The 26,459-nt window shown below is 45.7% G+C and overlaps 3 protein-coding genes across 4 annotated transcripts in view; 2 read left to right on the forward strand and 1 right to left on the reverse strand.

Moving 5' to 3' along the window:
• Positions 1-14,956, forward strand: LOC105694972 (ADP-ribosylation factor-like protein 4C). Its single transcript, XM_012416167.1, has 4 exons — positions 1-214; positions 7,932-8,257; positions 8,887-9,102; positions 10,125-14,956. The coding sequence occupies exons 2-4, from the start codon at positions 8,044-8,046 to the stop codon at positions 10,319-10,321; spliced, it is 627 nt and encodes a 208-aa protein (XP_012271590.1). The 5' UTR covers positions 1-214; positions 7,932-8,043; the 3' UTR covers positions 10,322-14,956.
• The window catches only part of LOC105694961, a 19,871-nt gene continuing 3,876 nt past the window's right edge, over positions 10,465-26,459 (forward strand). The window contains exon 1 of one of the 2 annotated variants that reach the window (XM_012416126.1): positions 10,465-10,589. The gene's annotated coding sequence lies outside the window, so the exon portion shown is untranslated. Of the gene's footprint in view, positions 10,590-25,748; positions 26,317-26,459 lie in introns of those variants that run through there. The other variant, XM_012416125.2, reaches the window with a different exon arrangement.
• Positions 18,909-23,162, reverse strand: LOC105694912 (cilia- and flagella-associated protein 100-like). Its single transcript, XM_023433962.1, has 9 exons — positions 21,981-23,162; positions 21,691-21,916; positions 21,316-21,543; positions 20,934-21,055; positions 20,626-20,870; positions 20,271-20,500; positions 20,107-20,173; positions 19,693-19,949; positions 18,909-19,595 (listed from the first exon to the last, which is right to left on the reverse strand). The coding sequence occupies exons 1-9, from the start codon at positions 22,121-22,123 to the stop codon at positions 19,263-19,265; spliced, it is 1,851 nt and encodes a 616-aa protein (XP_023289730.1). The 5' UTR covers positions 22,124-23,162; the 3' UTR covers positions 18,909-19,262.

A 26,459-nucleotide genomic window follows, 5' to 3' on the forward strand; every position in this document is an offset into this window, starting at 1 on the left:
TGCTCGCCGGTTTCCCGTTGCGCGAAGGTACGTTTTCGGTTGGTGCGTCGCAGGGTGCGGGAGGTGTCCAGTGGTGCGCCAGGTACGGAAGGGAGCGTTTCGGGAGAGCAGCGCCGTCCGGCGATGTGAAGTCGGCTGCCAAACGGACATCCAGGAGCGGCGGGCGGACTCGCGGATCGTCCTCTACTCTCGGATGCGTGCACGAGCAGAGATGGTAAGCCGATTGTCCCGTACTCTGCCGGCTCGATCATAATTGCGTATCAAGTGCCGGCGCGTTGCGCAACGAGAGAAACTCCGGCGCGTCTGATGTTCGTCGCGATCGCCGCCGTGGTTTGTTCGACGTCGATTGAAGAGGAAAAGTATCGAGAAGAGATTCCGGGCGATGCGAAACCGTGCTGTTAAATGGCAAATAAATAAATGTAAGGTAAATGGAAGTGAACGAATCTTTGTTGTGATACCTTATCCGGGAATTTTAATTATGTATTGAGAATCGCGAAAGAATTCTATATACAGTAGACTCTCGTATAACGCGAATTGCTATAACGCGCGAAATAACAAAATACATGCGCGTTACGCGAGAAAAATTTCCGTACAGCACGATTTCCTATAACGTGAATTCATGTAGCGAATAACGTATTAACCGCATTGTAAAGTGATTCGTAGTAATTCGTAAACGGTTTCACTTCCCTTATACCATCGGCCTCTTTTCTTTGTATCAAAACTGCCGTAGAAAATTCAATTATCATTATTGTTTGTGAAAATATGTGTATCGCGAAGAGCAATTCATAGACAAGAATTCTTATCTACGAAGCGTAGTGCCCGCTTCGTTAATTATCTCCTTGATTTAATTATAAATATTTCCAATCTATTCTAATTTATATTTGGAGATCCCTTCTCACGCATGCGCGCATCCGTTAAATCTCAAGTATAACCTGAAATGACGCGAATTACGTGGCCGAAGTTCCCGTTACAAGTAATTCCCGGTCTCGATGTGCTTCGGTTACGCAGTTTTCTCGTCTATGAAGGCTCGGTTACACTTTCAGTTGTTTTTTTCCCCTCCCTCCCTAGTTCCTCTTTTTCTTGCTCTTTATCAGGAGCAAGTTTCGTAATCGTTACGCGCTCGCCCGAGTTTGTTTCTCGCCTTTCGAAACAATTACGGGATGGCCGGGGCTTATTGTCGTCAAGTGCTCCTCACACCTGCGACAACACTCGCGGCATGTATCGTAGCTTATAAACAAACGAATGTGTCGGAATGTCTAACGAGATACCAGACATTCCCGAGCGTCGAGATAAAGGAAAATCGAATTATTTTATTATCACTTAGAATTATTTCCCGAAGGTTTTCTTGTATATCGAGTCTTTGAATACCTTTTAAGGTGAAGTTAAACCCCCCTCGAATTAGACAATTGTTGCGCGGCATTTGTTACTCTTTTTTTTTTTTTTTACGGAGCACTATCAGCGCCGTTATCATTCGAATGACTCAACGCAAGCCTTAGCAGCAGGTTGATAGAGTCAACAATCCTTATCAGTGGGCGTAATATTTGTCAAGAGGGACCGTCTCGGTACACATCGCCATTAATCATGACCTGATAAATCAATTTGTTTATGAAAAAGAATTCTTTCTCTCGGTGTAAGCAATTTGTTGGGACTATGTCGAGGTTAGGATTACTCTCGTTCCGCAATATTGGACGCTATCTGGTGCAGTCGAACGACTCGTCGATCGGGGTTTCCGGTTTTCATTTATTCCAGCGAGGCTTGATTAAAACTCCAATTGGAGTGCCGACCATGGGAGGCGAGGCGGGTCACGTGACGCGGGAATTTAGGTTAGGATCGAATAGTAGATAATCGTTGATTGGCCGTTTTAATGGCGAGCCGAAGTGCGTCGGTGTCGCTAGTGCGGAGCGAATTTTGCCGGGCCTTGAAACGGTCTCTTTGTTGCGACTTATCAACGCAGTGGCCTTTTTTCGTTGAGTTTCGACCTTCGGGATTATCGAACCGTGCCGGGGGATTGAATATCTCTGTACTAGGGGGATGATTAATCGCGGGGATGACGCGTCGAGTCGGGACAAAGTTTTGAATTTAGGTTGGAATCGCGTGACCGACCGACGGAGGCCGCCATGTTGGAATTCGGCGTCCCCCGCGTTCGCCATATTGGATCGCAGAGCAGATGATTGATTCGCGTGGCTCGTCCTCGGTAATTAAATTATATCTCTATTTTTAGAATTTATTTGGCACATCTGAAATATACGTCTATTTATATTGACCGTGAATTAACGCTTCTATCCCGTAAACTCCGGTCGATCACAATTTTTGTATACGATTCGAAGACCGCAAAGTTTAAAATCGCTCCGGTTAACCCCGTCGCCAAAAATTCCACACCCTAAACAGGCACTTGACCCGTTAAATTTTCTTTTTTTTTTTTCTTCATTGCCGACCCGATTCTCGCGTAGAAGCCTCGCACGGGCTGGGATCGTTCCATTTGGTCCCGGTCCAATTCGGCCATTGATTACTTGGGCAAACCGGCGAGAGGGGACGTCGCTTTTTCTCCCGGGAAGAACCGGGCCTTAATTGGTCGCGGGTTACGCAGTTGTCCAGAGGGTCTCTCTCGCGGGGGCGATTGTTGCGGGACGAGCCTCGACTTGGGTGGGCGGCGATCGACTTCGCCTTCGAATCCCCCGGCGGTTTTCGTTTCGCTGAAATTACGTCAATTCCGTGATCTAATTAATGTCGCTGGATGATATGGCGGCATTCTCGGGCCGCCACTTTAGTCGAGGCGAGGTCTTACCCTTGAATCGATCGACGCGCTCGGGAAATGGGTCGGGGGTTCGATTTTCTTGAGCGGACGGTCAGCTGAACCAGCTGGGTGGATCGTTTAGACGGATTCGCGGATAAGTTCGAAACTTCTTTGTCGTCCTTAGTTTCGTTACGCAGGACGTACCAACAAGAAGCGATCGCGAGTAGGATACGTCCCTTACGAAACAATTCGTAAACTGGTCCAAAACTGAAATTCCCCATTTTTGAATGTTTGGAAGAATCTTTTTCACCGACTTCGATAAAAATCTCTCGAACGTGTTTCTCCTTACCTTAATGTAACAAAGCGTGGAAAAGATTTCGTCGAGAGGAATCTCGAGTGGCCGGCATCGAGAGGAGCTCTCCGGACCTGTTCGGGTCGGTTCGAACGGGTTCGCCCGCTGGAAACTCTAAAGATAGACGTCTCAGACAGCAGAGAGGAGAGATACGAAGGGAGGTTTGAGAGTCGTAAATGCGTCTACGTACAGTCCGAACAATGTTAAGAGTCGAGACTGCTAAATAGCACGTATATATTACAACCTACGACCTTTTTAATCATTTGTTTTTAACTCCTTCGACGCTATGGATGAAAATACGTTGAAAGAAAAATATCGTAAGATGGTATCGAGGCAATTTGCATACGAGATTCTTCCAGGCCAGATTTTCGAAAGAAAAAAAAAATAATAATAAAAGAGAGAAGGTGCTAGTAATTTATCAATTCGCATCAAGATTTATTTACTTTCATTCCCCGAAATGATTTCCTCGGGAATATTCATGGGCATGCAAATGCGGGGAATTATTTACGATGCCGTCGCGAGGGAATTTTTGCAAAAGGCGGGATTTTACGGAAACGATTAAATTTCACACAAAGAGGCCTTGACGGAGACTCGGGGAAGAGACAACGACTCGTTAGAACGACGAATCGTCGCGTTTAAAGACGACTTTATGCATTTACGGGGCGAAGGAGAGACAGAGAGGGAAATATTTTGGCGGACAGTGCGGCATTGTTCGCGGTATGAACGGCGCTCTCTCATCGGGAACGGTGGAGGAAGAGAGAGAGATGCTTAATGCGAATATTCAGCGAGGAGGAGAGAGAGAGAAAAAGCCACGGACATTTATCCTCGTTGACGCGCATCATCGCATCCTCCACCGACCCGGGGCTCTTCTCCTGCATTCTCTCTCTTGCTTCTCTTTCCCTTTCTTCTTCCTTTTTTCATCTTGATTATTCGCAAGTGCATACACGTGCGCGCCGAGCTCGTAAACTCTGTCCTCTTCTTTTTTTTTCTTCCTCCTTTTCCGTTTGAACGTACCTCTCTTTTCAACGGGGATCAGCACCATCTCTGCGTGGCTCCTGGAAGCTCGTCGCGGTTTGCAAATCCATTTTCACCGGGATATTTGAAAAAGAGAGAAGCAGTCGCCGCGTTGTGTCCTCAGAAACGGCGTCTCTCGGTCAGCCACTTCGCGAGCGTCGTTAACATTTGCGTAAGTTCATAAATTATTGTTTTTCTCCTTCGTGGAGAACAAGGAAAAAAAGAAAGAGCCCGCGAGGGGGGAAAAACAAGCAGATCGTGTGCAGAAATATTGCGCGGTAAATTTATAAACGAGCGTGCGGCAAAAACTGGTATCCCCGATGATAAACGGGCGTGGAACCCCCGCGTCTCCCGGCGGCCATTTTGAAGTTGCGCGCGCATCGAGAGGCAGCATCGAGGTTAGGTTGCACGTTGCCTCATCGTGGAATGCTTTCAGAAACCTCTCTTTAACCGTATCGTTAATTATCGAAATTCCGGGCTAATAATACATTTTAGCCCTCTTTCGTCGAGTCGGATATTTATCACTGTTATCAATATGGTTGATACGTATAAGTTGTTCTCGAGCCGTTCTCTCTTTTTTTTTTGTTTGCGATTTTTCATTAAAAGACAGGTGAAATATTGTCCGTGTACTTTGCGAGTGGCAAAAATGGGCGTCCTCGATGATAAATCGGCGTGACGCCGGCCCACGGGTTTGAGGTTATGTTGCCCGACCGCAGCCGCCGGGGGCAGAAAAGTGGGTGAATATCGAGCCTGGGATCGAGAGAGTTTATAATTCAGAAAAGAAGAAAATGGACGAGTCGACCGGATAAAATCGAGTGCTCTGGGTCATGGCGCGTGCGCGCGTGCGCGTGTATAACCTCTTTGCGTCGCTTCTGTCGCGCCTTGGCCGTGATAGCTGATAATTACAGGACGGAGACGCAGTATTGCACGTTAGGTCGTAGTTTTTAGGTCAGGCGTAATAAGAAAATTGGCTTTTCAGTAAATTCTCCCCTTAAGGCTGTGGACAATTAGGAAAGGATCGTTTAAATCCGTTTTTTTTTTTATTTTTTTTTAACGCGTGCTTGTACACACTGCTACTTCGAGATGGCGGCGGACTGCACACGCCGGATGTTAATGAAACGATCGTAAAACTAGGCGCAGAGAAAGGGAAATAACGAAGCGAGCGGACAAATCGGGTACTCTGGGTCATGGCACGTGCGCGCATAACCTCTTTGCTCATTTTCTATCGCGTCTTCGTCGGCTGTGAGTCTCGGGAAGAAATTCTTAAAAGTACACAGTATAATATTGCATATTGGAAATACACGCGTAAAATGGTAGTTTTTCGGGTGTGTTCTAAAAAAAATCGGCTTTTAGTCGAGTCGAGCTTGTCCAAGGTCGCGGCGCGCACATAACCTCTTTAAGTCGGTTTTATCGCAACCTTAGGGGCCGTAATGGCCGACATCGGACACCCTCCACCTGCGGAACTTAGAATAAACTTGGCCGTCCTTGCTCGGTCGCATAACCTCGCGGGGGGGCGCTCTCAGCCGCGTGCCAAGTTCTCATAACCTCGAAAACTGTTCTGCCGTTGCGTCACGGTCTGCTCGGGGAATTCGGGCCGCATAAAGTCACACGTCGCGGTGTTCGTTTACGAGAGGGGGTCGCAGGTCGTCGCGTAATCCTGCATAATTGCGTTAGAGCTAGTTTGTTAGCGATTAAACGGTACGCGTGTACCGGCCGAGCCACCTGATACTCCCGGTGAAAATAAAAGGCTAGATGGGGTTTAGTTGACCGGTAATAATAATTATAACGATAATAATACTGGAGGTATCAGTGATAAAGAAATATCGTATACGGTATTACCGATAAGAAAATGATTGGCGGCTTTTGAGGCGCGCCGCTTAACCTAAAGGAACAACGGAGAGTAAAGGTATTTCTACGTTCTTCCGCCCTTCTATGCATTCTCATCTCTTTGGAGAAACGATAACTACAACGGGACTGGCACTCCCGTTATACGCATAAATGTTTTTGGCATAATCTAAACGTGCGACGGAAAACAACGTAATTCCTCGTGCTGCCGCATTTCTAAGAGCGTTAATCTCTTTGGTGAAACGACACCGACAACGGTACCATTGTCGGATCCGTTTAGCCGTCCGCGGAGAACGTTGCACTCTTCCGCCACTGGAAGTGCGCGGTGCCGAAACGTCTCGGAAACGGCGCCATCTTGGATCCGAGAAAGAGCGGCTCATGACAGGAGGTGCGCTCCCGCTGCGCGAACAGCAGGTAACCGTTTGCCCACTCTGGACCGCTACGGCCGAAGCTGTGCGCGAGAAAGAGAGGGGACGATGTCGCCGCCGGGAGAGCGAGAGAGACCGAGCGATGTCGTCACGCCCGCCGAGAGAACCGATAGACAGAGACGTTGAGATACGGCTCCGGGGAGAGGAACGGGAACGGCGATGACCCACTGCGGCCGGTCTCTGAACTACTCTCACGTGACCACGCGATTCTCTACAGGTGTATCTCCTCGCGTGGCACCGCGCTCTTCTTCTTTTTTTTTTTTTTTCAAACGCTCGCAAAGAAGGCGCCTCTCGAAGTGTCTATTTATCCCCGGAATTTCAGCGCGCTTTTTTATTCCCTCCTCGGGTTTTCCAAGTTCTTTGGTGCACGCGATAATGGGGCTACATTTGTTCGGACTCGCGCCTCGTTCGTTTCCGTCACTCCGGAATTTTCGCTCGTGAAGTAGGAGAATCTCATCTAAGCACGTGCGCCGCGGCACAACGCCTTAATATCTCCCTACCCCGGTCGGACATAATATATCCTCCGTGGAGAACAACACCTGTGCGCGTTCCTTTCTCTGTCGGACATGACCTCGGATAACAGCGCATCACCTGCGAGAAATTCCTACGGGAGGTTTTAACGGGGAACGCTTTACTTACGGAGGTCGAGGCGAAACGCGAAATGCCTTTTTCGTTCCCAGTGCGTGGCTCTTATGAAATAGGGTCGGACAATTATTTGTAACGGCACTGTTTGTTATCGAGATTTTATATATATATATATAGAATGACCCTTTCATATCACCTTAATCCACGTACCATGTGATCGGTGTCAGGGCAATGAGACCAGACTAAGCGGCGCCATTACGTGAATTGACGGTCTTACGGTAAATCGAAAATGGAATAACGAACGTCGGTGCTCCACTCTTGTGGAATAAATATTAATAACCGTGCACTCGCGTTATCGCCGCCAGTCGCCGGGAACGGAAAGAAATCGTCATCGATGACCGCGGATGGAGGAAGGCGAGATGCTTCCTTTTTCGCGACGCCTCGGTAACTCCGGCCTCGGGGATATCCGGGAATGTCGAAAGAATGGGACGCGCCTTTAAAATAAAACCGACTTGACTTTTCGCCGTCTACTTCACGGTCGGGTCTTCCATTAATTTTCCATTTTTTTCCCCGGTGCTAATTAAACTTGATAAACGGGCGATTCGACTCGCTTCGCGGCGGATTTTACTGACGGAGCGAGGAGGCCTTAAGGAACCGAACTCCGAGATGAAACGTCTTAATTTTAAGGTGATATGAACGTCAAATTATTTATACAACTTTTCTCCAAATTGGGTGCATCGATTTCCATCCTGTATATTCAAGTAAATTTGACCAAAATATATATTTTGTTAAATTAATACCCAAGGGTGTATATTTGGCGCGAGACCCTACCTAGTTCCCTGATTGTTTTTCTGCGGGGGTGAAAATAAACGGACGATTCCGTGGTATGGGAAGAAACGATAGCCTAGGAATGAAAAATAAAGCTGGCTTAAATGGAGGGGTTTTAAAGGATGTTTGTTGTTTGACGTTTCAGTCGTGCCGGTAGAGTCCTCCCTTACCGACCTCGGGCAGGGCCTTTGGCGGGCCCCAAAGATGGCGGCCTAGATGGGCGCCGGCCGGGCCTGGCAGACAGGACGGGCTGAGGAATGGGTGCCGGGATGGGGAGGAGCGGGACGAGCGGTGGAGGGCTGCTCGAGGCTCTTCCTACGGGAACCCCGCTGCACGTGGCCATGTTGGGACTCGACAGCGCCGGAAAGACCACCGCCCTCTACAGGCTCAAGTTCGACCAGTACCTCAACACCGTCCCCACCATCGGGTTCAACTGCGAGAGGATTCGGGGCGGCATTGGCAAGGCCAAAGGTCGGTTGGTAGCGAACCCCCAATTGTTGAAAGCCATGAATAGAATCGGTCTTGGTCTTGCATCTTTTTCAAGACCATGATCGAAACTATAGTATGGGAGACCAAGACCAAGACCACGACCACGATAGGTTTGGTCTCGGTCTTTCATTTGCGCATCCCGATCAGGAGTTAGACAAAGGAAATGCAATCGGCAGCAGAGAACGATAGAACGGTCGGTGTCTATGCAAATGGCGCCTTTAAGTGAAATAAATTGCCGAGGGTTTCTCTCTCGTCTTGACGTCGATTTGGGACAATGGACCCTCTTTTTAACCCCTTGGAGGTTAAGTGGCTCGAAGAGAAGCAAACGACGAGACTCGGTCTTGTCTTATCACCGACGAGAGGCCCGATAAAGCCCCTCGTCCGTTGAGTGACCACGAACAAACTCCACGTGGATAGTTTGGTCGACGCCTCGCGTTATCGCTCCCTGGAGACGATTCTAAGTTTCCTCCTAGAAAATTACTCTCCAACCTTAATTAATTGAGGAGCCGTGAAAGTGGCGGAGAGGTCTCGCGTGGTGCTATTTAAACCGGGATGGATTTTCTTCCTACCTACGATTGTATTTAAATCTTGGACATTTTCTCTGCTTGCAGGCGTGAATTTCTTGGTGTGGGACGTGGGCGGGCAGGAGAAGCTTCGCCCCCTTTGGAAGTCGTACACGAGGTGCACGGACGGCATCATCTTCGTCGTGGACTCCTGCGACGCCGAGAGACTGGAAGAGGCCAAAATGGAGCTCACCAGGACTGCCAGGAGTCCCGACAACGCGGGGGTGCCGATCCTTATCCTGGCGAACAAGCAGGACCTCCCCGGTAAGTTCTTTTTTTAAGGTGATATAAAAAAGCAACGTGTCCTCCACTTCTTCTTGCCAAAATTCTTCCCTGTGTCGTTATTTTACAAAATCACAGCCACGGTTGTTGTCGGTTACCAAAGTTATCCTCGAATTCGAAATTTTATCCAAAAACGAGAAAAGCGACCTATCTCCTCTCCCTGCTTCTCGCGAACTTCTTCTTTCCACATTCATCTTAAAAGTCGAGGAAAACTCGGGAGAAGAGAAATTTCGTTACTTCCTGAAAGTTTCCTCTCGAACCGAGGATCCGTCTTAAAACGCTAGAGGGGACATATTTTCCCCTGGAACTTGCAGAACTCCTTCCAAGATCTGTTTCACTCGATCCAGAAGATGCAATTATGCGACTCCCTTTGAGCAGTTGAGCAAAGAAGTTCCCAGGAAGGAGCTGCCGGGTTTGAACATCGGAAGGAATCCTCGTTTCCTCGATATCGATCGATTGATTTATCCAACCCTTTCGTCATCTTCAATTACACCCGGAAAGTGCACTCCGAATGTCTCCCGCAGAGGTTCCAAAAACCCATCATGGATGCAATAGGCCACGAAGGTCTTTGCTTTAAAGGAGACGCCCTTTGAGGGAGAGTCTTTTTCAGAAAGACCCACTCCGCCTTCTCATTTCCGAAAAGGCACCGAGACTTACGCTTCAAAAGGAAATTCTAACGAGGCCTTGAAAAAGTCTCCGCCTGGTTTTAGAAGATGGATTTGGTCCTTTTCTTTGAGTTTACGGAAGACCTAAATTTATCCTTCTGATGACTTTTATGAAAAATTGATCCTGGACTCCAACTCTCATAATTTGTAAAATTGCCTTCATTGTGGGATTGCTTCCTCTATCCAGGACCCTCAGGTTTCCCTCTTTGTCCTCTCTTTAACCCTTAACAAAAGATATACAATTTTAAGATGGTACGAAAGGAGCTGAGAAATTTAATCTCGGTCGATGAATTAAAATTCATCTGTACCCTTTTTGGGATCCATTCCGTGTGGTTCCAGGTGCCAAGGAAGTCGGGGAGCTGGAGAAACACCTGGGGGTGTTGGAATTGTCGGGAATGCCCGGTAGTTCCTGCATCAGGGTCCAACCTGCGTGTGCCATCACCGGCGAGGGCCTCCACGAGGGCCTGGACACGCTTTACCAGCTGATCCTGAAACGCCGGAAGCTGGCCAAGCTGAACAGGAAACGGGCCAGGTAGGCCCGGGCCTCAGAGGACTGCACATGCGTCTTCTGATACTGTTCACAATTGTCATCGCCCTCGGCGAGCACGCCATCCTCGAAGTCCCTGGATGGTGACCTGGTCCAGATCCTGGATGAGCCTTGAAACCGTGCCCGGGATCTCCGGAACCCCCAGGACCCGCCTGGAAGCGTCCTCCAGATCCTGGAGGGCCGTGGAAATTGAAAACGCAGCGAAATCGTCCTGGGATTACTCAAACTAGAATGGAGGTGATCTGGAAGTAACGTCCGTAAGTGAGAACTTGTTAAAGTGGAGCTACACGTGGTTATGGTGCTCGTTTGGAGCCTACTTTTTGGGATCCTGGGTGTAGGGATATGGACTGGATCCCCCCGGATAGGAACCGGAAAGAGTTCGCTCGGGAAAGGTTTGAGTTCAGACATATTGATGATACCCTAAGCGAAGTCACTAACTTTGACTTCCCGTGAAATCCCATGCAATCGCACCCAGGATTGCAGCAAATTGCAGTGTCTAGACACTTAGCCCATTCTAAGAAACTGAAATGGCGACGTGTACCGATACGGAGGCGATTGAGATAATTGAAACGATCGGTCAGAACGGAACTCGAGTCCTCTTTCTGAGAGTCTGGGGAGAAAACCGGACCGAATAGTCAGAGTCGGAGGAAGCTCAGGTGCGAAGAACGATGCCAAGATTTAGCCTAGGGATGGCGTTAATGCCTTTGCGTTTGCAGTCGGTAAATGAACGTCGAGATCCATAATGAGGCCATTTGCATATGTCCGACGTCTTCTGACTTTGATCTCTTTTAAATCGAGGCTTAAACAAAGACCCAAAGAGGTCAGTGTTACTCCTGCAGTTTCTTCGGATGTCTGGCAGCCTTGTAGAAGTGAAAGATCATCAACTAATCATCCTAGCCGTTGATATATCTCCGACATTGTGATAATCCTGGTGGCTGCCGCGAAAGTTGATGGCTTGTCTTACGAGTTAGCCTCGTGAAACGGAGTTCGGATATTGTGGCCTATCTGTTGGTTCAAGAAGTAGAACTTGCGCAGAACTAGGAGAAACTTGATCCGGGATGAGTTCCATAGTTCTAAGGAGAGTTTTGTCTTCAAGGGGATACAGGCCATTAGAGCCTTAATGGAACCTATCACGATATCGGTCCATTGCATCGTATAGCTTTTGCGCCGGGCTTGGAACGGCGCATTGAACTTTTTTAGGCCCGTCAAAAGTTAGGGACGAAACTGTTGACCAAGACCATCTAAAACTTAGGTCTAAATCCATCGACTTCTTAGAGCTCCGGCAACTTTCCCAGTTGATAATAACTCGTAGAGCTGGCACTATCGATCCAATCACTGACTCGATGAGTCCATCTTCTTCGTCTCCTGTTGGGGAAAGGAACGCATTGACTGAACCGGAATTGAACGTCTAGGAATATTAGGTAATTGGCACTAGAAAGTCTGAACGTCTCCTGATGAGCCTTTCACAAGGGCCCAATGACTGATGCTCGTACAGAAGGAAAGATGACGACAGATACCGTTGGTATTCGATTTGGGATCCTAATTTAGAGAATCCAAAGCTCATATCGAAGAGACCTGTGCCCGAAGTCTGACATAATTAAATTAGGGTGTTGTCGGGCTTGTTGCTCGCGGACTGGATATTGTCCGTCGTTGGAGTTTCTTGCATGTTTTTGATGACCGGAGCTGGTGAAAGGGTTAAGTAGCCGCGAGTTCTCGTTTTGTAAAAGCAGAGCTCCGGGAAACGAAGCAGACTCCGACACGCAGTCCCAGGAGACCCGATCCTCGGCTCCCCTGGCCAAGTATCCAACTGTATCGATGACCGATCGGAAGGAAACCCGAAACCGGAAGGGCGGTTTTTTTACGACCACAACTTGTGGGCTGGGTATCGTTTCTGCTTCCCGATCCTCTGGCCAGGGACAGGAAGTTGTCAGAGAATAGATTTGGCGCCCTGCGGGGTAGAGGGTGGAGTTCATTCCGATTTTTAAGAGAACTTGGAAAGGATATGTTGGATAACCGATTAAAAAGAAGGTGGTGGGATTAATTGTTTCCCGGTAAATCGCACGCTAGGAACAGGTTGAAGTTGAAGAAACGAACGTTTTGCGCGAAGAGAACGAAGATACATATCGGCAAATCATGGGTGCTAGATTTCGGAGAGACTTGGTTAACTTCATTCGCGTTAAGAGTATAAATTGTTGTGTTTGACGGATTTTGACATTATCTAAATTTTTAACGTTTTGTTTGACGAATTGGACCTTGGCAACAAATCAAGCGTGATTAAGAATTATCACGATGTCGTATGCAAATTGAATTTGCCGCTTGATTGCTTGGAAGGAGAAAAACTTATATTGAATTTAATTTATTGTTAATTTGAGGCGAAAAATGAAAAGGTGAAATTTCACCAAAAAAGCGAAGACGCTCTACAATAGAAAGAACAAACTACGAGAGAGAAGAAACAACGAATCTGTAAATGAGACCGTCGTTTTCAGTTCCGGCCAAGAGTAACTATTGCACCAATCCGGATTGATCGGGCAGAAGTATCTAGGGACTTTGAAGAAACGAAGTTTCCCGCTAAAGTTTCGACTTCACGAATAAGCTCGTCCGAATTCCGGAGATTTCGAGGAGAGACAACATTTTCCGCACCGACGGGAACGTTGGCGAGGTCTGGGGACACCTAGGGACATTCCTCTGGGATCGAGTGAGTCTCTACTTCAGCGATCCAAGAGAAAGTTCCCACCGCAATGTTGGCGAAACTGGACGGAACAGTTTCGATTTGTCAGCGGAGTTACCCGGTAACTTTAAAGGTCGCCAACTTCGCAATCCCGCAAGAAAGTAACCAGACCGCTAGGGGAATTCCTCGGAAGAGTGCCGAACAAGTGCCTGGGGAATTTTCTCGATGATGCCCCGAAGCCTCGATTTCCAACCCTTTCGATGCTTCTAGGGAATTAAAAGTCCCCCCCAAGAACAAGCCGTAAAAATTCTCCATAAATTTTGGCAGCAGGGTAATTCTCACCCAATGCCAGAAATGCCCCAGATTTTGACGGACCTCAACGAGAACCACAGTTTGGGGACTTCCGTGGATGAAATTTTTCTACGAATGTTGGCAGCAGTGCGGCCATCGAGGGTACAAAATTGGCGGGACATTTTAATCGAAGTCACCGCCGATTCGATTTTTTCTACGAAGTTTGATTAGGTGTGACACTTCGTGTGACGCGAAACTTCAGATGCTTTCGGCAAAGTCGAAAGTAAAAGAGAGAAAAAAAAAACGCCCGCGAAGGTGTTCCTTTCGTTTCTTTTTCTACGAACGTTGGTATTAGGGTGCGAAATTTGGACGCGAACGTGGAGAGGAGAGAGTGCAGTGGCTAGGGAAATTTTACCAAGTGCTAGGGGAATACGGGGACATTTTTCTCGCGTCCAAGATCTTATTCGGCCAGGGTCCAATGATTAGTGAAATCGGCCCATCGGAGTGTCCGATTCGTTGCCGACGCTCCCGCCAGGCGGCGCGCGGCCTTTCTGCTAAGCCCACGAAATTCGAACTGTAAAAACGAGTGACGATGCTAGTCTACCTGAGAATCTTCAAAGACTCTAAAGAAGTAACTAGGCTTAAGAGTGTGTATATAGGGACGCGCGTCGCGGCGTATAAAAATGTCTAGATGATGGCTCGACCCCTTTTTTCAATAAAAACGAAAAGGACTCGGAAAACCAATAGTAATTCAACGACCACTAATAATGTTACTACTGTGCTGCCAAAATCACTCAGATCAAAATTCTTCATTCTCAACGTTTATCTTCTTCAAAGAATTAAGCAAATTGTAACCTGTTTCATACATAACATTTACCGATGTTGCAGTTTCTCGCTATTTTTCAAACCAATGTATATTTCAAGATGAATATTTTTTTTTTTTTAACTATTCTGGGAAAATTGGCAGCATTGGTTTTCTGATTCGCAGAATGTCGAAAGGATTAGCGAGCCTCTGTAAGATTAATAGCTATTGAATATGGTTGTTGTTTTTATATCGACTGTCGTTCGAAATTCTATTGTAAACTGTAATTGCCCTTGTTGTGTTTTATTGTCTTTCGATATTTTATCTCGCGCTTCGATCAATAGATAACCTATTTATGTATACACGCAGTATGTATAAGGAAAGATGGCGAAGAAGATGGCGGCGATAATAACCGATTGTACTCTTTCAATGACGATCGTCTCGATGACCCCAATCACGGGAACAACAAATTAAACAACAAACGGAATACTTATGTTCTAAATTCGTAAAGATTCAACGTTATCATTAATTCCAATTTTTCATTAGACAAGAATATTTTGGTAATTAATTACTTAGTTATTTCGATCTTCCTCATAAGATGATCTTGAATTTCTATCTGGGATGTTATCGAGCTTTTTTGCGATTTTTGTGATTGGGGCTCGTCGGGTGACGTCACGTAGTTTGTCACTTCTTGTCAGTGTATCCTCTCCGTTGTCGGAACGAAAAACCACTAGATATGGTGAAAGATTACCAGAAATAATAGCCGAAGGCATCGACTGATCGACTCTGATTTCGTTTTTCATTTCCGGGCAGCGGCTCATCAGGAATTTTCCAATAAAATTGCCGATTCCGTTAAGTTTTCATCGAGTGTTTCCCTGTTTTCTCGTTGGCCTATTGCGGAGCCGTTCACCTGCTTTCCCCTGGATCCATTCCGTCTTTCCGTTGGAGCGTCGAATTTTATTGGTTAGAGCCGTGCAGAAAATTTTCACATCCATAAGGATCCATCGACAAGACTACATTATTTATTTTCGTTACATTGAGTTCAATATTTGCGTCACCATAGGAAAGTATTAAGACTGGATACATTTGCAAACATTTTTGCTGTTGGTGCAGAATGAGCAAAAATTTATCAGCTTTTTAAGCTACACTTATTTCACATAAAATTGTTTGCAGTCGTAACTTTGTAATTTAAAAATCATAAAGGGTACGAGAGCGTCGACCGGAAGACAACGTTATTAAGAGGAACGTTGATAAGCCGGGTTATTATTTCGCAGGTGGTAATTATTGCGGTGATTAGTCCGTAAAGTCATTACTCTCCCATTCACTTGCACCTTGACACACGGCGCGCATATTAAGCGATTTCCCTGTGCAGAATACATCCGCAAAACCAGCCAACGAGACAATAAACAATTCGAGTCACGTCCTGGGATCGTCTCGCCGTTAAATTTATGCCCGTGGAATTATTATTGAAAATCCCCGACAACAATGTACCTCGTGCATCGGTGTTTGACGTTTCCTCTAGTGAATCCTTCCTGCTTCTTTCATTCATACATTTGCGACTTCATTGATACCCAAAGCTCATGGTATAAATAATTAAATCGCAATAAATGTGCAATTTACTTTTGGGATCGATAGACGAACGAGAACATTATTTGTTATCACTCAATTTTTTTATTGGGACTACTAAAACTAAAACAATCGTGAGAAAATTCACTGCACCAGTTTTCTATTTATTTTAGTCAGGATTTGTCTATATTTATTAGGGTGTCAAATTTCAAGGGGCATACGAAATCGATCAATCGTCGATGTTCCCATGTTCCCATGGTCTCGGTGGCCATATGTTCCAGCTGACTTTCTGGTGGAACCTGGAACTTGGAACATATGGTCCATTCACTCTTCTTCGATCCCACGGTCTAATAGCCATTTATTATCGAATTTCCTTCTTCCCCAAAACATAAAAAAGAGCAATTAATTTGGTACTATTTAGCATGTATCTAAACTTCTCATGATCATCCAAGTCATGTTTTGTTCATCACGAAACGTCAGGAAAACCGTGAAAATTTAACAAAATCTCAGAAATCAATCCGCCGATTGCTTTTCGCCATCGCGCTCGATTTTTTTTCACCGGCTCTAAACAAAGCGAAGAGAAAAAGTGTTTATGAAAAGAAAGTCCGTGTTTACACAGGCCCTGGGATGGATTTAGCAGGGGTTGATCGGCCGGCGTTTTGTCTGGGGTGGAGGAGACAAAGGGACCCTGCAATTGGAGTGCACTCCGGGGGAGATGCATCGCGCAAGACGTCACCGGGTACAGGGACCGTGAGTGCGAGAGAGACCGAGCGATAGGCAGCCGCGCGAGCGCGAGAGAGACACGACGATGCCATTCACCGTCTCGGCACTATTCAAGAGGGGGATGAACATTTCTGAACATTTCGGAGAAAGGGAGAAAGGGCCACTGAATTTTCAATCGGGCCTCGTGTTTACCGCTGATAATTAGTCTGCCCTGGAAAAACAGGCCTGGTGTAGCTTATGTTAAGTTGGGACCGCGAAATTATCCGGAAATGAATACCCAGGCTCTTTGAGGTTAGGTTCCGGTTTGGAAAATGTAGCATCTCAAATTTTATGTATATTCGGTTCATTTTCAATTTTCGTATTAACGGAGCACTTATCAACGTGACATTTCTTATGAATATTAATTGCAGAGGTCGCCAAGTTCATTTTCCGTACGAGCTGCATTATAAGCCCTGAGTTTCATATTTCATCCTTCGAGGTAATTAACCTTAAGCAGCCTGATCCGTATTTACAATTGCGGGGTCATTACAATTAGAAGCGTAATTCGACATTCCTCGGCGTACGTAATGTAATTACAGTCCCGGGGACGTAATGCGGTACCTCGCAGAAGTAATCTCGTGTTCCCGGGTGGACCGTAATGTTCTCCGGGATGCTGACCGGCATTTCTTCGGGGAATTAATGAAACATTTATCCCACGGGGTATCCCGAGATTAAAACGTTTTCCCGATTCCTCGTTTAGGAAGAAAAATTATTATATGTGCGCGTCTCGAAAACGCGGCGGCCATGTTGGATTTTTGGCATCCAGCCATCGCCTCGATCAGAACACTTTGAGACGTAATTATTCACAATTACGTTATCACCTCTATCACATTTTGGCTGTGAGGGTCATTGGCATAAGTCTTCGCAGCTTTGGGGTAAGGGTAGGTGATTAATTCGATTCGTTCAGGTCTAAATGTATTTAGCGAGAGGAAGAGACGGGCTGGAAAGTCGCGAGATTTGGCAACGCCGAGAGCTGATAGCGAGCATCAAGGGACCGGATTGGTTCTTTTCTTTGGACGGTCTTCTTCTTTTGGACTGCCCGATCCGGCCTGCAACTGGTTCGGGGAGATGGATCTACTGGAAATCGGGGATCATTCTATGCTAATTTCTACCGGTCCAGGTTATAGCGCCAAAAATGGTAACCGAACTGACCGGCCCGTCCATCTTCCTTGGGGCAAAGAGACCTCGTAGCCATAGTGATTTAATTAGTTTCCGGGGAACCCAACGAACCGAAAGTCCCTAGGGCGATGCACGCAACCTGATACCGGCCGGCCGAAGTTCGCGTCCCTTTTCGAAACTTAAGGCGCTTACAGGATCAATAGAAACCGATTCCGCAGCCCCGTAGGTGGCTTCGCCGCAACATAACTTGCACCGACAAATGCAAAAGAGACATGCATTCGCACGTTCGACTTTTCATTTCTCCTCCGTATTTCACCATTTTAGAACAGCTCAATCTGTCGTGCAAAAGACTATTCAATTAATGATAGTTAATGCGTTAATTATAATTGCAGGGTGATCAATGATAAGAAATGTCGAACTCATGATTTTTTAAAAATGGATTTACATTCAAGTTAGCGATTCGTCAAGTGGGAAATTTACGTTATGATGGCCTGAAATGACCCGAAAAGGAGCCGAAAGGGGCCGAAATGGAGGGAGAGGGGGACGACCGTAGACAATGAGGTACCCGATGATGACCAACCAGTCAATGACCTCCTGCTACTTATTCCTATTTATGCTCGCTTTGTGGCGACCGATAAGAACCCTCCGTAATCCCCGCACGTAAACCTTACGCTCTACTCCACCGTGACAAACGTACACAATGTGTTGTCATCGATTCCCTCTTTCTCTCTGCACCCCATCAGGTAACATTACGTCCCCGTTCCCCTAGAAATCAACGTTGAATATTTTACAACCCCGAGAAAAATATCGATCGAACCTAAGAAATATTTCCTCGAACAGTAGCAATATTTTCTCTTTTATACACCGTTCGTAGAAAGAAAAATTCTGACGCCTGAAAAATGAAGGTGTGCATATCGTTCCCACCAGCGATGCCCTACGTCAGCAACCCCACATCCGTTCAGCCCCTGGTTGCTTTTCTATCCCCGAATCCTAAGCCCCAAAAGTAGCGTAGGGGTATCAGAGGTGCGTAGGTGTCCGGAGAAGCCCCCTCGCAGCTCGCCTTCCTATTCGGCTCATTCCGGAGTGGGTCCCTCGGGTTGAATGGCAAACTACCCGAGGCACGAGAGGGTTCGGTGCATTCCCAGGGAAAATATGTCCGGGGTAAAAGGTTGGGGGAGGTTCGAGTCTCGCAGAAGAGTCGGGGATGCTGAAGAGTCCTAGCCAGACGGCCTGGACCAGGAGTAGTCTGGTATCGAGCCTCCCGTTGCCATGGGGATAATCTCGAGGGATGGCCGGCTCCCCGCCTCTTCTCTCTGGACCACAACCTGCCGGTTCCTGTCTTATCGACCCTTGCCTCCCCGACTCGAGTTGGTAACGAGAAGGTTTGCGTCGGTAATGTAGAACGCCACGGGGCGGAAGTGGGACGACTCTGGCTGGAGAATGGCTCGGTATCCGATGGTTTGATTAGGTGAAGAGCGTTTAGGCGTGTCGGAGAGGATTTAGGAGACGGATTGCAGAGGGTCCTTCTTGCTCCGATGAATTTCATTTCCGACTGGATATATATATATATAGATTTGGGCGAGGATACATTGATTCCGACTGAGGAATAATTAACTCCAGTCTTCGAATCTAACGTCAGGGACGGCTTGTTCTTTGTTTCATTTCTTGGGATCTCTGGACATTAATCTCCGCGACGCAAGTAAAACTTCTCGTTATTCCTCCTCATCCCTCGTCCTCCATAATCGGCGCGTCTTCTTCTTCTTTTTCCGGCTCTTCGGGGAGAAGACCGGCCTCGACCTCGCGCCTCTTTCGACTGAACGACAAATCGAAGTCGTCCGGAAACCGCGACCTAAACGCATTGTGGTCGTCCTGGGGACAGTAGTTCGTGAAGTAGGTTAAGTACTGCAGCTCCTCCGTGGTCGGAGGTGGCGGAGGTGGGATCGGTTTCACCTTCTTCTTAATCGGACTCGAACGGAACACTCTTTGACGGGTCTTCTCCTTCGGCGGCTCCATTATGCGCTTCAGGGCCGTCAGAAGTCGGTTCATCAGCTCGAACTGCAACGAATGAATTAGATGTTTCAGTTGCTGGCGAGGTCGAGATTTATTCATCTTTGCGATTAAATGGAAGAAATTGAAGTCGGAATGGTCCCACCTTCTTCGCTGCGTTCTCCGCCTCCTTCATGGCTTTCATCTCCTGCTTGAATCCTTCCTGCTCGCAGACCTCGACTACTTCCGGTGGCAAATTGTCCAGCAGCATGTTCAGCTCTTCGTGCGTCTTTTCAATGGCCTTCATCATGGAGAAGCTGTCCAGATTGGCGTCATTCGGCGCCACGCAGTTTTCGTAGGTGTCCTCGACGAAGACTCGCAAATGTAAAACTGGCTCCGAGCAGACCAGCTCTCGAAAAACGCCTTCGAAAGTTAAACAACGATGTCGAATCAGTAATTAAATGGCCAATCGAAAGTAGGATAACGATCTTGAATTAATAATCGGGACGAAATAAAAATAAGACAATTTACTTTTTATCAAGACGTAGACATTTTAGTTACTAAGGCATCTATGTCGTACCTTGAAGAAGGTAATTGGCGTATTTTTCGAGATTGGCCGCCCTCTCTTCCTTCTGCTGAATCGCAGCCTAGAAACGAAGAGAATGTAGTGGTTTTTGTAATTAATGGTTGTTGATTTTGAGCCTAATATGATAAAGCACGATCAAGAGTTCCTTCGACTATTACTTCGAGATCGTCGATCGCCTCGACGATTTCGCTAATTTCTTGTTGAATTTGGGCTTTCGCTTCGGTTATGGTGGCTTCCATCTCGGCCATGGGTGCTGCAAGAGACTCGAGATGAGTCAACGCGTTCAGATTTTGAAGCTCCATGGCTCTGAAGACGTGGATCAGGTCGTTGGGATCGTTGAAATACATTTCAGGGGGACCAATGGTTGCGACATCTTGTTGGAACATTTCTAAAAAGAGCCGAAAAAAATTTCAAACTGTTAGTCAATCTGTATATGTATCTGAGAAGTGAAATCGTTGAGGAAAGTATTCTCGATTGCGAATTTTTGGCGAACTGGGAGAAATATCGGGACACCTATCAGGGAGTCCAGGGACGCCACTTCTTCTGCCATTCGATATCGGTCGAAGAGGTCTTCGGTTTTTGCGGACACCATGTCTAGCCCGGACTCGGAGAGCTGGATCTGGTCGTGTTGCAGCCTCCAGGAAAGCGGGGACACCTGATAAAGGAACTTTTGGCACATCATCACCATCCTCCATGCCTCCTCCCAATAGTAGACCTCCAGCCTGACTTGGCCGTACTCCTTCAGCAGCTGATTCCTCCTGCAAAAAATCACTCATCGTAGAAATGAAATTATCCGGTAATTTCTTTCGATTTATTTATACCTGGAGGTGATGTCCGCAGTTTTTCTAGCCTCTTCTTCGGCTCTGCTGAGAACTTCCATGCTCCTCTCGTGGTCCTTCGACAGGAACTCCTCGAAGCCGTTCACGTATCGGCGATATTTCCTCTGAAAAAAAAAAATTGATATTCCAAGACTTGGTATCATGATAATGTACCTTCACCCGAATCCTTGTTTTTCGATGTGAAATTTCTTCAACCACGATACAATAGTTTCAATCTTCTCTCGGAAAATATATCTACCGTGAGGAAAATCAGATGAAAATCGATCCTGCGAATTTCCAGGATACCGCGAACATTCACGAACTTCTAATCTTACGTTTTGATACATGTGCATAGATGATAGATGTAGATTTCGACATTAGCAACCTTGACTTTGTCTAGTCTTCTCTGTTCCTCCTCGAATTGTTGGTCGATCCTGATGCACTCATCTCTTTCCTGGCCGGCCAAAAGCCGAGTCCTGAGGACATCTCTCGTATCTTCGACGTATTGTCTTTTCGAAAATTTTTGCCCGACAACTCGACCTCGCAATTCCGTAAAATATTGCGGATCCACGTCAGTCATTGCGATGATTTTGCTATCCGTCGAGCCATCCAACTGCACAAAATCACGATTTTGACGTCTAATTTGGAAATCGTTTAAAAAGTGATTTTATCGGAAACATTTGTGATATTGTAAATAGTTGTACCGATTTAATGTATAATTGTTATTCAAATCCATAAGGTAGTGAGAAGCAAATCCTACCCGAAGTCTTTGCAAAAGATCCTTCGACTGTTTCGTCTTGTAACTGTGGCCGGTCATGTAATTTGCTTTTCTTTTTTCTTCCGCATCTTGTCGGTTCCATGCTTTCCAACATTGCGCGTATGCAAATAAGTGCGGATCGGGAGGAAGCTTGAATGGAGAACGTTCTTCGATGACATTTCTCGCTTTTCCTAAATGTTGGTGGCCGCTGGTAAAGTAATATCGAGACCTGTTTGCAACAAACACGATTCTGTTATTGTCCTTCTCTTTTTAAATTAAATTCTAACTATCACCTTGAAACATTTCGAGTGTGAAATATGATGTCCGTATAAGATGGCGGCAAGATGGCGTCCTTCTCTTTCGGCACAGGTGGACGAATTTTCCGATCGATTTGCCGCACTCTGGAGAAACTCGCAGGAGGTGTCGCATCGCTCATTTTCCTCTCCAGTGAAAAGCCTTCCTGAGACGTTCAATTAAGAAGTCGTAATGGGAAAAGAGGGAAGCAAGAAACAATCAATACGTGCTCGTAGATTTATTTCCCGAAGAAAATATTGACGAGGTATTGAAAGTTTAATTAATTAGGAATTAATTGCCTGTCCGTTACTGACCATTTTGGTCTCACCAAGGCTGTATAATTTGTTATTTTAACAATTCGGTACGCCAATGGGGAACGACAGATAGGTTCGAAAAGTAAAACCGATCGAGCAGCTTTCTCTAGATTTCTCGGAAGCTGTTTTACTTTTTATTTTCAAATGCGCGCGTGTCGCGAAATTGGGGTCACATGTAGACATGTCAAAGTGATTTTACAGGACGAGTTCTCTTGAAAAATCAAACATCTCGAGTGGAAAGAGCCTACCGATGGAGTACTTCTCCGAATATTAATTGTCAGCAATTCAAACGGTCTTTTTATTTTTATTTTTTCACTCCATTCAATAATTTCCATTTCGAAATAGCCCAGTCAAATGTTTGAAAGAAGCTCATTAAAGATAGGTACTCTTCGCTTTTCGGGATTTCTTTGTTCAATTAGGAATATGAGAAAGTTTATCCCTCTCGGCGAGAGAAACTAGGGAAGTTTTGGGGGACTATTTCCGCTGCAGTGTCACCCCTGCTTACACGAGACAATTTTGGACCAAGGGGGACAGATTTAGTCCGGAGTTTCCCCGTTAGTAATGCGAATCACGGACTTCCCAGTTTTCTTCTTTTTTATTTTTTTTTCTCTTCCACCTCTCCTATGCTTCTTCCGGAAGGATTGATATACAGCTCCCCCTTTCCTCCCCCGCTCTATAAATATTACTATTACACCCGGTTGGCGTTGCCGGGATTTATTTCACTAATTTTTGGTTTCCTTAAAAAGTTCAGCACTTCTGAAGTACGTGGGCTTTATTATTATTATACTTACTAAATTGAATTTCAACTCCTCGAATTTATCATTGGCGAGATCTTGTTTTGCCGAGACTTTGACGAAATAAAGAGAACAAAATTTATATGTGGCGGGCGAATCGGAGGCCGGCATAATAAAGTAATTCCTGGAAAATGAATGGATATTTGATAAGCCGTGATGCTTTTGTTACCGGACACCCGTTATGTGATATTGCTATCCCATATCCCGAGATGATAAAGGCTGACGCCATTAAAATGGTAATGTTAAACCTCTAAGAGAGGCAACATTTATCGCCTCGTTCGGCCTGCTTAGTATCTCGATCACGTCTCTTCAGTGTCCGTAAAAAAAAAAAATATAATAATGTCGAGAAAGTTTCCTTTTGGATGAGGAAAAATGTGCGACCGACACTTTAGTGATAAGAAGAGCGCTTTCGTGATAAGCCGCACACTGAGAGCACTGATACAAATTGACCCCCGTTTTGCATATGATTTTTCTAAAGAAGAGATTGACTGGTATTAATAGAGGAGTCATCGTGACGTAATTCGATTATAAAATTAGTCAAATTGCATCCAATTACTCGTCATTCAATTTAGAGAGAGGTTCTTGTTAAGGTACATTAAGAGTCTTAAACTTTTCCTCGCCCACGTCGAATCGGCAGGAAGTCGCAAAATGCGGATGTTAATACTCGTCCATAATTGATTTAAACAAATTGCACAGATTTGCCGTTTACGAGGAGCCACGCCTTCGGAACTTCTGCTTTGCATAATTGCTCCTGGCGGTTTTACAGTTTATAAAATATGATTAACGTCGCGCTCCGATGTTGAAAAGATTTCTGAGTTTCGTACATTTTTATTACGCTAAGACCGAAAGTGCAAGATTTATATGTAAATCGGGTAGTAGGGTGGAGGATGTAAAACCAGAGTCACGGTATATCCTATTTTTAACCTAAACGCAAAAAGGCAACTGCCAGAAGTGAGAATGGCTGTTAAAGATGCAGGCTTCGGTTCACTCACCCTCAATGAATAATCCTCAAAGGAGCTCTCTTTCTATTCTCGTTAAAAAGGCCCCTAAATGAGTCAATTAAGCCTATGGAGAATTTCCCGTCCTCCTAGATTTTCGCCTTTAACTTTGACGGCTGATTTTAACACGTGCTCGGGGAAGGAAAAAAGAACGTCGCAAATCCTTTCATGAGACTTAGCGTATACGTCATGAATAAAAAAAAAGTGAAATTTTATCAACTAAATTATTTTAACAGTTTATTCACTCCGAGGAACGCCGATTTTTAAGGGAAATTAGAAATGCGTGGTATTTGATTTACCTATTTTTTTTTTTTTTTTTTAAAGCGTTTTCGAAAACACTCGACTCCTATGGAAGCACTCCTCTGCCATCCGGGGAATAATCTGAATAATGTCCAACGGAATGTATTTTCGACCGACATAGGTTTGCTATGCAACGAATTGTTTGACATGCGCCGAACTCATGACCTCGTCAAACAAATCGAACTAGTTTGCCGGTGGTTGATCAAACTCAAAATCTGACTTTCCTGAACCCCCCTCAATTTGGCAGAATGCCGTCCATTGCATCTCGTTTAATGCAGTTCCATTGCACCGGAAAAGGATCTGCAATGGATTTAGGGAGCCGGAAAGAGGAATTCCCGCATTTTTGCAACCAGACAGAGATATGCAAACATAGACAAAATCCGCTGAATCTGCGCCGGATATACTGGATATTCGTAGGTCGGTCCGTATTTGCATAATCTGATGCACTTTTGTATGCACGGGGGCGTACACTCTGCATTTCCATACAACGCGAAGCAGATTGTGGCCGAGCCCTTCTTTACCGACTCCGATATGTTTCGGGAACGGAATTGCGGAATTAAAAATACAACTTTAAATTTTTTGGGATTTCGGGAGTGACATTGTCACCAGAGGGTCGACGTCTCGCAGACGTTGCAGTTCGCTTCATCAGGGCAGACCCTAATGGGATGTGCCAATTATTCATCCTCTGCTCTTGATTTCTCCAAGTCGGCCTGTATTTTACATAACGGCGCATAATTATGCACATCCATGATTATGTAAAATGCAAAAGCAATTTTACATGCACGTACGCTCATTTCCATCTGGCCCGGATTTATGGGGACTCGTGGTTACTTCGCGTCCTGCTTTACCAACATTTACAAGAATCTGCATTTCGTTCGAAAAAAAATATTTTATTTTTTTCAATAATGGGAAAATATTTCCATAACTATTTTTTTTTTCTTTTATGAAATGTTAAGATTTAAGATTTCGATCGGTAACCATGAAGTCTCTTCCTTATCTTTCACCGATAAAACCATTCGATGATAACGGGAGAAAATAATTCAAGTCACAAATTTAATTTATTTAGTAAAACTGAAGTTTTGAGGAGGAGACTTCATATCGAGAAGACTCCTTTTTTTTATGCGATTTATTTTGCGTTCCTGTATACCTAAGTTATTATCTACACGTGGTAATGTAAAAGCTGTAGACTAAAGTAAGTTTAATCAGCAGATACTTATCGCAAGGCTTACTTCACTAATTAAACACCTTACCCGATGAAAAAAGGGAAAATGGTCTGAAATTCATAGAAAGCTGATTAGGCTTACGTCACTAATTAAAAACTTTCCTCGACAAAAAACATGGGAAAGGCAGGAAAATGTCTGAAATCCATGGTAAGCTTATTAGGCTAACTTCAGTAGTTTAAGCCCTTAGTTTATTAAAAAAAAAAAAAGGGAAAATACGGGAAAATGTCTGAAATTCGGTTTGTGTACATTGGAGGGAAACGGCCCGGTTCCGTTTCACCTGTCTCCCTTTCGTTCCACATCCGAGCCCGAGAACGCGGTGGAGGCGCACAATGGCGTTCCCTATGCTCTCGTAGAAAGGTACCAAGATGGCGGCCTCCATTCTCAGCTCGACTTTTCTCGCGTCCATCCCGGGGAAGCCTTTTCGCCCCGAGAGCCACTTTCATTGTTCCTCGATCCGTCGAGCGCGAAGGTTCGAGCCGGGAATCGAAACGCCCACGCGAACCGAAATCGGAGCGACCTAACCTCACTTTCTTCCGAAGCGGTCCAACCTAACCTGCGCGACCCAAGCTGGATCATTTCCGTCCTCGAGATTCGACATTTCTCGTCCTTTCGACGAAACTCAACAAGTGCAGTTTCACTTTTTCTCAATTTCGGAAGAAAATCGAGAGCGAGGGAGATACTCCGAAAGGAGCGCCAATCGACGGGGGTGAGTTCTCTTACAATTACCGATACAATAATTCATGATCACGAAAATGAAAATCGATTTACAAACCATGTGCTGCATGAAATGATTGCAATGCATGTACGCATGTTGCAGAATAAATTTGAAGAAAAGTTTGCGGTAAATTT

Source organism: Orussus abietinus, unplaced genomic scaffold, assembly GCF_000612105.2.
Source record: "Orussus abietinus isolate OABI.00-Male unplaced genomic scaffold, Oabi_2.0 scaffold59, whole genome shotgun sequence".
Lineage (NCBI taxonomy): Eukaryota > Metazoa > Arthropoda > Insecta > Hymenoptera > Orussidae > Orussus > Orussus abietinus.